The 12,218-nt window shown below is 45.3% G+C and overlaps 1 protein-coding gene across 8 annotated transcripts in view; it reads left to right on the forward strand.

The window, feature by feature from the left end:
• The window catches only part of SGK2 (serum/glucocorticoid regulated kinase 2), a 42,144-nt gene extending 30,352 nt beyond the window's left edge, over window positions 1–11,792 (forward strand). For 7 of the 8 annotated variants that reach the window (XM_035121832.3, XM_035121830.3, XM_035121834.3 and 4 more), the window contains 3 exons: window positions 1,172–1,327; window positions 3,191–3,280; window positions 9,688–11,792. In XM_035121832.3, the coding sequence (XP_034977723.1) occupies window positions 1,172–1,327; window positions 3,191–3,280; window positions 9,688–9,840 (399 nt within the window). In that variant the 3' untranslated portion in view covers window positions 9,841–11,792. Of the gene's footprint in view, window positions 1–1,171; window positions 1,328–3,190; window positions 3,281–6,003; window positions 6,280–9,687 lie in introns of those variants that run through there. The other variant, XM_088674567.1, reaches the window with a different exon arrangement.
• The last annotated feature ends 426 nt before the right edge of the window (window positions 11,793–12,218 follow it).

The raw sequence follows: 12,218 nt of genomic DNA on the forward strand, positions 1-12,218 counted from the left end.
TCCAGAGGCATTCAATGAAGCTGAATGTTGGGGAGACACAGGAAGCACAGAAACAACAAACTTTGGATATGGAATTGGCTACCACAAGGTGTGGCGATGGTCACCAACTTGGACAGCTTGAAAAGGGACTTAGACAAATTCACAGGCGATATGTCTTCTGATGGCTACTGGTTATGGTGGCTACATTGCCTCCAGTATCAGATGCAATATGTTGTTGTTGTTTAGTAGTGTCCGACTCTTCGTGACCCCATAGATGCAATATGCCTGCCTCTAAATACCAGTTGCTGGGAATCACATGTGAGAGAGGGCTATTGCCATCATGTCATCCTTGCAAGCTTCCCTTAGGCACTTGTGGGAGCAGAACACCAGGCTGTAATCCAGCAGAAGTTTGTCATATATTGACATGAGCCTGGCTCCTCTTTACTCCTCTGTGCCAGTGGAATTAGCTCAGTACAAGCATAGCCCAGGCATAGCTGTATTCTGGGTACAAAAGTTGACCATTCAGCAGCTGCTGACACTGCCCTGTATCTGACTGTTTATTTGTGATTTGTCGCAACCTGTTGCAAACAGTGTCACAAATTGGTGCACCATATATTAAGAAGAAGAAGAAGAGTTTGGATTTGATATCCCGCTTTATCACTACCCGAAGGAGTCTCAAAGCGGCTAACAATCTCCTTTTCCCTCCTCCCCCACAACAAACTCCCTGTGAGGTGGGTGGGGCTGAGAGACTTCAAAGAAGTGTGACTAGCCCAAGGTCACCCAGCAGCTGCATGTGGAGGAGCAGAGACGCGAACCCGGTTACCCAGATTACGAGTCTACCGCTCTTAACCAGTACACCACACTTGCTCCATAAGTATCTGTTGGCTACCTTTTGCTTGAGTGTTGATTAGACTGAGGTTGTGTTAATAAAACAGAGCAAGCTGTGGGCTGCATGTTTAGTCACTGCTAAGCAACTGGTGATTTATCTGAAACATTCCACAGTAGTATATGAAGCAAAATTTCAAGAAACCCTGTCCCCTCCGTTTCCTAGCTCTCCTGTTGAATCGTAGAAAAAACAACTAGTATGGATTTGATGTCTCTGCAATATTGGCATGTTTGTAAATAGCAATGCATGCTTATGCAACTTGACTTTTCTCTTCTCCTTCTCCCCTCCCACTTCTCTCCTTATCAGCCTCCATTTTACAGCCGGGATGTGTCTCAGATGTATGATAATATTCTGCACAAGCCACTTCAGATTCAAGGAACCAAGACCATAGCAGCTTGCGATATCCTGCAGGGACTTCTCCATAAAGATCAGAAGAAGAGGCTGGGAGCCAAGACAGACTTTGTATGTTTAGAGAGCCAGCCACCATTACTCATTCCTTGTTTTCACTAAGAACTCCATCCTTCCCCGAGAGAGCAATATTTCAACACCTGTGCAGCCTCCCATTTTCTGTGTCAGTTATTGGCTGATCTGCACTGTCCCCTGTCATCTTTGCTGCTCTCTTGACAGGTTGTCTCCACCTCCTTCACTTTTGTCCTTCTGCCTTGCATTGATTGCAAAACCCCTAAGATGTGACCATGTCATTTCTACGTTTTAGGGGACTAGAGACTCTGCTGCTGCTGCTGCTGTGTAATCAATGTTTCATATTAGCAGCTAGCAGTGGGTGAATCTGTCAGTCTTGTTTCTCTCAGTTTCTCATTTTCCATCATTAAGTTCAGTCTTCCACAGCAGTTTGCAATTCATTTTTTTTAAAAAAAAAAAGTCATCATGAAAATTAATTGGCATTTTAGCATGAATTTCTCCTAACAGATTTGTATGAAATTTCTCCTCATATTTTTGCAAACCAAAATGCATTTTTTGTACCTTGTTTTCTTTGATATATGTATTTTTATGCACGCTTTGCCCTAGCATATGCATATTTTGCACACATTCTTTGGCTGGAGAACTGCACTGCAAAATTTGTAGAAGTGCAAATTCTTTGGGTGCGTTGGAAAAGATGAATTAAATAGGTTCAGCTTTAAATGTGAACCATAGCTGCCAAGTTATCCCTTTTTTAAAGGGATTTTCCCTTATGCTGAATAGGCTTCCTCGCGAGAAAAGGGAAAACTTGGCAGCTATGATGTGAACTGAACTGAAATTCTTTTCCCATTCCTTTTCCCATTCCTATTAGCAGCAGTGAAAATAACTCCAAGGGTTCCTCCAGACTGGTATTTTTTAAAAATGTGGATGTATCCTGCAACATGCCATGGGCACAATAACGGTACATTAGTGGTGGATGCATACAGACTTGCTCACATATCATTCTGCTATATTAGTTGTTTTGCAGTGTTCCTCCAATGTTACCCTATTATTGCTGTCTGGAAGGGCACTATTGCACTTTGGTGCAACAAAAGTGGGATACCACAAAATGTGGTATAAAGATTTCAGCAGGTACTGTATTTCCGAGATATGCACTGATTGAAAAGGAAGCAATGAGTGGTATTCAACTAAGTTTTACTTACAACAGACCCACTGAAATGAGTGAACATGGCTAAGTTATGCCCGTTAATTTCAATGGGTCTACTCTGAGTAAAAACTTAGCTGAATACCACCCAGTATGTACACGCCAAAGCTTTTGAAAGCAGGACCACGTATAACTGCCCTGATACCATCATGAGCACAAATCATAATACCATAAAAAGGATGTCTGGAAAAACCCAAGGATGAGTAGCAGTAGTATGGGGATAAGATCAGAGTAGGCAACACATTCAGTACAGAGGGCTACTGCTAACTTTCATAGTTAGCAGTATTTAATTGGTTGCTAGTGATCACTTTCATTGCATACTATGATACTTCAAAATGTGTCGACATTTTCATATCCATTTCTTGGCATAGTTGCTTTGCCCACCATGCAGCTTGCTTTTGTATGTCGGTGCTGCTGCTTTCTCTTGATTAATGTACTGTTTTTGGAAATTATATGCATGCAAATACATATTGCCCACTGTGTTTACAGAAAGCTGTGTTCACCTGCGCTCTGCAGGAGGGAAGTGCTTAAGAGATCTCAGATGAGCTGAGAGGTGGCCCATGATGGTGCTGTTTTTTTGAGGTGGGGGATGCATGGAAATTTAAACGTACAGGTTTTTGTGAGTAGATGCAAGTGAATGTGCCCGGCGTTTAAGTTCTAAGAATTTATGGCTTACTCTGGAGTGACATTCATTTTCTTCACAGCTTGAGATAAAGAACCACGTGTTCTTCAGTCCAATAAACTGGGACGACTTGTACAGTAAGAGGATCACACCTCCATTTGACCCTAAAGTGGTAAGTGGAAAGTTTTCTACTTCGTAATGATGAATAGAGACTGGGCATTGTTTATTTTAAACTGTTTTATCCCACTTTTCAGGAGAAAAGTCTTCTAGAGCAGCTTACAGATAGCAGGGGGCAAGACAGTCCCCGCCATCAAGCCTGCAGTCTAAAAAGACACAAGAGTGTTGTGACGTGGGGTTTGTGATTTCAGCTCTCTTGACAAAACATGCTGGAGACAGTTCTCTAGTAACAGCTCTTTATTACAGTGAACAAGACTGAAGACTGAGGAGAGGAAAGCTACATTTATAGGGACAGGGGACTAGCTAGGAAGGGATACATTTTGGAGGGAACAATATCAAGCAATCACAGTGCTGCCTTTTGGAGGAAACCAATAAGACAGAGGATCCAAATACAGCAGCTTAAATGAACCAATAGTAGCTGTACCCTCTGGAACCAAAAGGCAGTTACTTTATCCTAATGCAATACAGACAATAATAATACAGATATAAAATCCTTTGACTCAATACACAACACCCCTCCCCCCCTAGTGAGCACAGCAGACGTAATCCCTCAGGTACTGTGGGGTCCTACAACTTCTACCTGATCTCCTGACAACAGGTGTTGCAGGTTCTGGATTTGGGTGTTACCTGTGGTGGAGGGGCTGCTATAGGGGTTTCATCAGGAACAGATGGAGTCCCAGACATCTCAGGGTCCCCGACCTGTACCTCGTCATCATGAGGACTAGCAGACCCTGGTTCATTTGCTGAAGCCCCTGGTGACTGTACCTCTGGACCATTTTCACTCTGGTCTTGCAGCTGTGCGTCATTAGCCAGGGATGAATTATCTGACTCCTCCCTGCTGAGCGCCCGGCGCCTCAGCTGATCTATATGTCTCTTCCAAACTTGCCCATTTTCCAAGGTCACATAATAGGACACAGGTCCACTAGCCCGGGTGATCACACCGGCCACCCACCGCGGACCTCGTGAATAGTTCCTCACCCAGACCAGATCTTCAGGGGCGAGATACCTTGTTGTGTCAGTCTCAGCCTGGGGGGTTGCTCTTGAATTACGGTTTGGCATTTTATCTGGGTGGACATAATCCAGCACCGTTACCAGTCTTCTACCTAAGAGCAGCTCGGCTGGCGACTTGCCCGTCGCAGTACACGGCGTCGCATGCTGCAAAAATAACATTCGCGCAATGCGAGCCGACCAGTTACCCTCCATTAAGCGCGCAATGGATTCTTTGGCTGTTCTTACCATGCGCTCAGCCTGCCCATTGGAGGATGGGTGAAAGGGCGCGGATGTGACCCCTCTTATAAAGTTATCAGCCAAGAATGCCCTGAATTCTTGGGATACAAAAGCTGCCCCATTATCTGATACAATGGTCTCAGGTAACCCGTGGGTAGCAAACAGCTGCCTCAACACCTTGATTACGGCAGCTGATGCCATGCTAGGGACCATCGCCACTTCTAACCATTTGGAATATGCATCAACGATAACCAAAAAGACCTTCCCTTGGAATGGCCCAGCAAAATCTATGTGCAGCCGGCTCCAGGGAGTCCTGGACTGCTCCCACCAGTGGACTGGTGCTCTGGCCACTTCTGGCCGCACCTCTTGGCATGCCTTGCATGTTCGTACCCATTGTTCTATGTTCTGGTCCATTCCAGGCCACCACACATAACATCGGGCTAGCGACTTCATCCTGACCATTCCCGGGTGTCCCATGTGAAGCGTCTCAAGAACCCTGTTTCTCAGTGGTGCTGGGATTATCACCCTATCTCCCCATAGGAGACAACCCTTATGCATGGACAATTCGTGCTGCCTTGTCGCATAAGGCCTGAATTTTTCTTCATGCGGACCACCTGGCCACCCCCTCCCCACCCAAGTGAGCACACGGGAGAGAACAGCATCTTTCCTAGTTTTCTCAGCTATATCCGTAGCTGTTACAGGAGCCCCCGGAAGTGTTTCTAGCATCATAATGTGCTCCGCCGGAGCAGGATCCTCATTGCTCCCGCCAGGAAGGGGCAATCGACTCAGCGCATCAGCATGGTACAACTGTTTCCCCGGCACATGGGTCAAGGTGTACTGGAACCCATTCAGGAATATTGACCAACGCAACATTCTGGGGGAGAGAATTTGTGGCGTTTGTTTGTTTGGGTTGAACAACCCTAACAGTGGTTTGTGGTCCGTTTCAATGGAGAAATGGCGACCGTACAAATAATCATAGAACCTTTTGATTCCGGACACAATAGCCAGTGCCTCTTTATCAATTTGAGCATAGTTGCGCTCTGTGGGCGACAACGTACGGGAATAGAAAGAGATGGGCTTTTCCGACCCATCCGGTTCCCTATGACTCAGCACAGCCCCCAGACCGTATTGAGAGGCATCACATGCCAGGACCAGCGGCTTTGACTCATCATAATGAGCAAGGACGCTCCTGCTACTCAGCATTCCTCGCAAGGAGTCAAAAGCCTTCTGCTGCTCCCGCCCCCATCGCCACACATTCTTTTTCTGCAATAGTCTATGTAATGGTTCAGCTACCGAAGCTTTCTGGGGTAAGAACGAATGATAAAAGTTAATAAGTCCCAGGAATGACTGCAACTCCGTCTTGTTCTGTGGTCGTGGTGCCTCGATGATGGCCTTAATCTTAGCATCTGTGGGGTGGATGCCTGATGCATCAATTTTAAACCCCAAGAAATCCACAGTTGGCACCCCAAAACTGCATTTTTCTTTTTTCAGTTGCAACCCCACCTCCTTGAACTTGAGCAACACTGCACGGACACGCGCAACCAGTTCCTGTGGGTCTTTTCCAGCAATCAAAACATCATCAAAAAATGGCAAGACCCCCGGCAGACCTCTTAACAGGCGTTCCATGAGCCCTTGAAAAATCCCTGGGGCCACACAAACTCCGAACTGTAATCTGTTAACTCTGAACGCCCCTTTATGTGTGACAATAGTCTGTGCTTCCGCTGATTGTGGGGTTACTGGCAGCTGTTGGTAAGCTTGTGCCAGGTCAATTTTGGCGAACACCTTGCCCCCAGCCAGTTTAGCCAACAGATGTGATACGACTGGAATGGGGTATGAGTTTCCCCTGAGTGCCTTATTGATAGTACATTTGTAATCTGCACATATCCTGACTTCCCCATTTGCTTTAAGGGGTGTGACGATTGGAGTCTCCCACTTAGCAGAGTCCACGGGTGAGAGAACTCCCTGCTTGACCAATTTATCCAGCTCTGCCTCGATCTTGGGTTGCAGTGCAAATGGCACTCGCCTTGGTTTGAGTCGGATTGGAGCCACCCCGGGGTCCAACTCGAAGTCAACTGGGGGCCCTTTATAACAACCCAGTTTTCCATTAAAGAGACCAGCAAATTCCTTGCATAATACCTCACTCATCTCAGGGCAGGTTTGGATTGAATTAAGCCCTGAGATACTCAGTCCCAGGGCAGGGAACCAGTCAGTGCCCAGGAGACTGGGGCGACTGCCCTTCACAATCACCAGTTTGAGTACAGCCTGTTTGTCCCGGAACTGTACTCTCACGGCACACATTCCCATAACATGGATGCGGCCTGCTGAGTACGACTGCAAGGTTGCCGGAAAGGGCTCCAGAGGGGGCAACTTACCCCTGGGGAAGAATGTCTTCGCGGTCTGGTCCGACACGATGGTGAATGCGGATCCGGAGTCCACCTCCATGTCGCACTGCTGACCCTCAATCTTCACCTTGACGTGTGCCTTGCCTTGCGCTGGAAACTGCACGGCCCTCCCGTTGATCTCCGTTACGTAGTGGCAGTCCTTTAGAAAACGAGTTGCTGTGGGCGGTCTGTGATGCTCCAGTCTAGGTGCTCCTGTCGCTCCCGACGCCGCCGATCTACAGACCCTGGCGATGTGACCCGTCTTTCCGCACGTCCGGCAGATAGCATCCCTGAAACGACAACTCTTCCTTTCATGGTTTCCGCCACAACCTGGGCAACTGCCTCGGCGATCTCTGTGCACTGTGCAGGCCTGACGCACCGACTCAACCCCACGGACTGGGCTCTGGCTCGGAGTAGCCTCTAGCTCGTCCATGGCATGCGCAACTTCTATCTGTGGCTTAGTGGCCTTGCGACTGGCATCAAGCTCCTCTCTTTCATAATTCTCCGTGGCGGTGGCCTCTTTCAAGGCTGAAGCAAGGGTAACCTCTTCTTTAGCCACGATGCGTCTTCTGGCTTTCTTGCTGCTCAGACCACCAATAAACCGATCCAGGAGAGTCTCTTCCAGATTTTGGAAGCCGCAGTGCTGAGCGAGCTTCCGGAGTTCAGCCAGAAATGTGGATACAGACTCCCCAGCATGCTGCTGCCTCTTATGGAACTCCATCCGCCGGGCCATCATGGTCTCAGTAGGCGCCAAGTGGCTTGTTAGGCAGGCAAGAATATCTTTGAGAGATGTCTCACTCAGCTTCGCTGGAGCAAGTAATGCCTTGGCCAGCTTGAAGGTCTCGGGCCCACAGTAGCTCAGGAATGTGGCCCTTCTTTTGCTGGCATCGGTGATCCCTTGAGCCACTGCAAAGAACTCGAAGCGTTCGACATAGTCTTCCCAGGTGTGGGGCTCTGATGGCTGGAAGGGCTCCAATACCCTTGGACTCTCCATTGTCCTAGCGGGCAGGGTCGTCTTCTCAGCTGGCCAGTGAGTCTTGTTCTCAGCTGCAATCCGGACTCTGAGGCAGGGTTGTGTCTAACCGCTCCTCAGCATTCCGGATCCCATCCTCGTCGCCAGTTGTTGTGACGTGGGGTTTGTGATTTCAGCTCTCTTGACAAAACATGCTGGAGACAGTTCTCTAGTAACAGCTCTTTATTACAGTGAACAAGACTGAAGACTGAGGAGAGGAAAGCTACATTTATAGGGACAGGGGACTAGCTAGGAAGGGATACATTTTGGAGGGAACAATATCAAGCAATCACAGTGCTGCCTTTTGGAGGAAACCAATAAGACAGAGGATCCAAATACAGCAGCTTAAATGAACCAATAGTAGCTGTACCCTCTGGAACCAAAAGGCAGTTACTTTATCCTAATGCAATACAGACAATAATAATACAGATATAAAATCCTTTGACTCAATACACAACAAAGAGGAAAATGGATGGGGCAGGAAGGTAGCAAGTTCAGGCACTGCTTATTATTGTAATAACCAGCTGGAATGGAACAATTTGGATAGGATGAGCCAAGAGTTGCTAGTATTTTCAGTGGAGCCAATGGAGAGCACTTGTAGTCCTATCTTTCCCTTTCCTAGAGCCTGATGGAATTCCGCAGTTGGGGGAGGATCTTGATGGAACATTAAGAAATGCTTAAGGAGATCACCTGCTCCATCTTTAGGATTTCTGGGGCAGAACCTCCCCCTCGCCCCAAGATCATACAATCCAAGGCCCAAGATCATACAATCCAACTTGTGGTCCTTCAGATGTTGCTGGACTATAAATCCCACCAGCTTTGTCCATTGGCCATGCTCATTGGGGCCAGGGGGAGCTGGCATGCAACAACATCTGGAATGCCACAGGTTCCTCATGCCTAATGTAACTGGTCAGGGAGCTTCCTGACTTCATAGGATTGCAGAGTTGGAGGGGATTCTGATGGTCATCTAGTCCAACCACTTGTGATGCAGGAATCAGAGCTAAGCTTGCAATATGTTGGCCAAGTCCAAGCATCATACCCATGTGTCTTTTGTTGGGGTTGCATAGTATCATTTGCCTCTCAACCAGGGTTGGAAATGCTATCCAGTTCTAGTTTAGAAGAACCCTAGTTTGCTCAGGTTTGCCATAACAAACCTGGGTTTGTTATGGGTATCTTTAGCTGGGTATGTTTAGCCTGGAGAAGAGAAGGTTAAGGGGTGACATGATATCCATGTTCTAATATATAAAAGGATGTCATATAGAGGAGGGAGAAATGTTGTTTTCTGCTGCTCCAGAGAAGCGGACAAGGAGCAATGGATTCAAACTACAAGAAAGAAGATTCCACCTAAACATTAGGAAGAACTTCCTGACAGTAAGAGCTGTTCGGCAGTGGAATTTGCTACCAAGGAGTGTGGTGGAGTCTCCTTCTTTGGAGGTCTTTAAGCAGAGGCTTGACAGGCATATGTCAAGAATGCTTTGATGGTGTTTCCTGCTCGTCAGAGGGTTGGACTGGATGGCCCTTGTGGTCTCTTCCAACTCTACGATTCTATGATTCTATGAATTGTCCTTGTGTCCTGTCTGTGGGCTTTTAGCAGGTATCTGGTTGGCCAAAGTGGAAAATACAATGCTGGACTTGACGGGCCTTTGGTCTGATCCAGCAGGGATCTACCTATATTTCCATCTCCTCTGTCATTGATAATAATAAAATCAGTATTAGTATTGCTGTCATAAGATGAGGCTTGCAGAATAGAGGGGAAAAAATAACTTGCTGTTCCTTTTCAAGGCTGGTCCTGCTGATCTACGGCATTTTGACCCAGAATTTACTCAGGAAGCGGTCTCCAGCTCCATCATCCGTACCCCCGACTTTGCTACCAGTAGTTGCAGTGCAACGGATGCTTTTCTGGGATTTTCTTATGCACCAAATGATGAAGACTAAAGCAACCTATGTCAACAAGGCTTGAGAAACCCAGTTTTTGCTCTCCATTTAAACAGAGAGGAAGCCACTACCCTCTGACTAATCTTCTAACTGGAACAGAACCAAGCTTTCCTTCCATGACATATAAGACCTCATAATGTGAATGCTCCTCTGAAGGAGGAAATGTTGATTATTCTAGCTAGAATTGTTTTATTTGTACCAACTTGAACACATTTAATGATACAATCTTGTGCCAAAATTGATGTCCTCTTATGAGAATGCAGGCTAACCCCTATTTGAATTGCCACCCAAGGTATTCTGGTTAACCAGCTGCTCTGGGCTCAGTGGGTTTATAGTAGGTACACTACCTGTTCAGATATTTTGTCACCTTAGTTTGTGGTTCACCTCAATTGGGTCCACGGTCTGGCTACATACTCTTAGGGAGTAGCCAATGTAGTTCATATGTTGTTTGACTACAGTTCCCATTATTTCCAAGCTTTGGACATGTGAGCAGGGGCTGATGGGAGTTGTAGTCCAACAACACTGGCTGCTACAGGGGATTCTTAGAAAAGAGCTTTGGGATTACCCAGAGAATCCAGGAATCACCTCCCCAATTCCTTGTAGCTGGTCCTTTTACAACTTTTGCACAGAACTGTGTATTTCCAAATTGATTGCGTCTGGAGCTTTCTTTCTTTCTTTTCAGTATTATGAACCACAGGTGATGCCACCTACAATTTGCATGAGTGTTTCTTTTCACAGCTGAAAGCATTGCTCTCCAGCTAAATAGCACCGATGGGAGCAGCTCTATTGTACCACACCTCTACTAGATATAGTGATTTGTGATTTTAACTTGGAAATGTTGATAGCACACTGCTTACATTTTTAGTAATTGTATTTATTTTCCCCTTATATCTGGAAGGTGTGTAGTGATAAGTATCTGGTCATAACTACCTCTTTACTGCATAGATAAAGAACAGCCAATGGATTTTCTTTTTACAAAGATAAAGTAAAGAAAAATATAGGTCTGTTTTTAAAAAGACCTGCCTTTTAAGAACTCCTGAGCAGAGATGAATTGTACCAGGGTGTGATCTTTTATTTACAAAACTGAGAGCTGGTGCAGCTATAGCTGCCACAGGGAGTAGTGTCATTATCCTCATTTTATACAAAATTGTTACCTGTCCCAGGGTGTTTTTATGGAACCCCTTAATCATTGATCTCTTAGTCAAAATCATTTAAAATTATATGTTCTTCTTATGCTGGTAAGGGATACAAAACATGGATATAAAGGTATTGGATTAAGGAACAAAGCAGGCTGATTCTACAAATAAATTTCCCGTTACCAGCTAAAGGTAAAACACATCCACCCTGATGAATTATGAAGGTGGGATGTGTTGAGGTGACTAGAACGGGCTGCCAGTATACATATAAGCACAAGTGTGTGAATGTCATTGCCAACCTGAAATAATGCAGAATGATAATTTTTATTTTGCTATTTAAAACAGCACAAGGATCAATGTGCAAACTTGGGGTGTGGAGAATTCAACTGTGATAATATATACTACAGAAATAACTGCCAGTTTTGGTGCCTTTGTACCTCTTAAAACACCTGCCTTTAAACACAAAGCAAAACACTATGTCCACGTTTAGCTTGAAAAGCATCCACCATCTCTGTGCATTTTAATTTTTTGACACTATGGATGTTTAGCTATGTGTTAAGAAATGTGTGTAGTGTCCAAGCTTGCTGTGGGATTTTCTTTTTGCTTGCTTGCATTTGTTGCCAAGGCTATTGTGGGGGGAAATATAATAGTGCTTGCATGACTGCTCCTCTTTGAGTGTCGTGGATATGCTGATATAACTCCATAATCATGTTGAAAGATCCTTGCATTTTCTCTTATGTTCTCTTCCTAACCCCAGTTTTTATTTTCTTGAATATTTAAGAGTTTAAAAAATAAAATAATATATTTTAAAGCAAACTGTTGCATGACTGATAAAAACACAGTGGGTGTTTTTTATGGTAAATGTTTAGGTGGCTGTGTAAAAAGTAACCATATTTTTCTGTCCTTTTTAATATCTGTCCAAGATCTTAAGTACTAAATGCAAACCAGACAGTAAAGGGAACAACAAGGTTCCTTAATACTCACCATTTAGCTGTGTACACATCAGCCTAGCTAAGTTATCCTTCCCTACACTGGAATTCCAACCCCCCCAACCCACCCTGTTCACAGACTTAATGAATATTTCTGGGAGTCTCAGCAAAGCACTTAATAAACTTTTTTGGCATTCTACAAATTGAAGCACATTGCTTGTTTTAGTAAGCATAGTCTTGCCTTTCTAATGTGACGCATCTGCTTTTTCTTTAACAGCTGCAAAATAATATTTGCATCATTGTATGGAAGCAA

Source organism: Zootoca vivipara, chromosome 7 (genome assembly GCF_965207765.1).
Source record: "Zootoca vivipara chromosome 7, rZooViv2.hap1.1, whole genome shotgun sequence".
Lineage (NCBI taxonomy): Eukaryota > Metazoa > Chordata > Lepidosauria > Squamata > Lacertidae > Zootoca > Zootoca vivipara.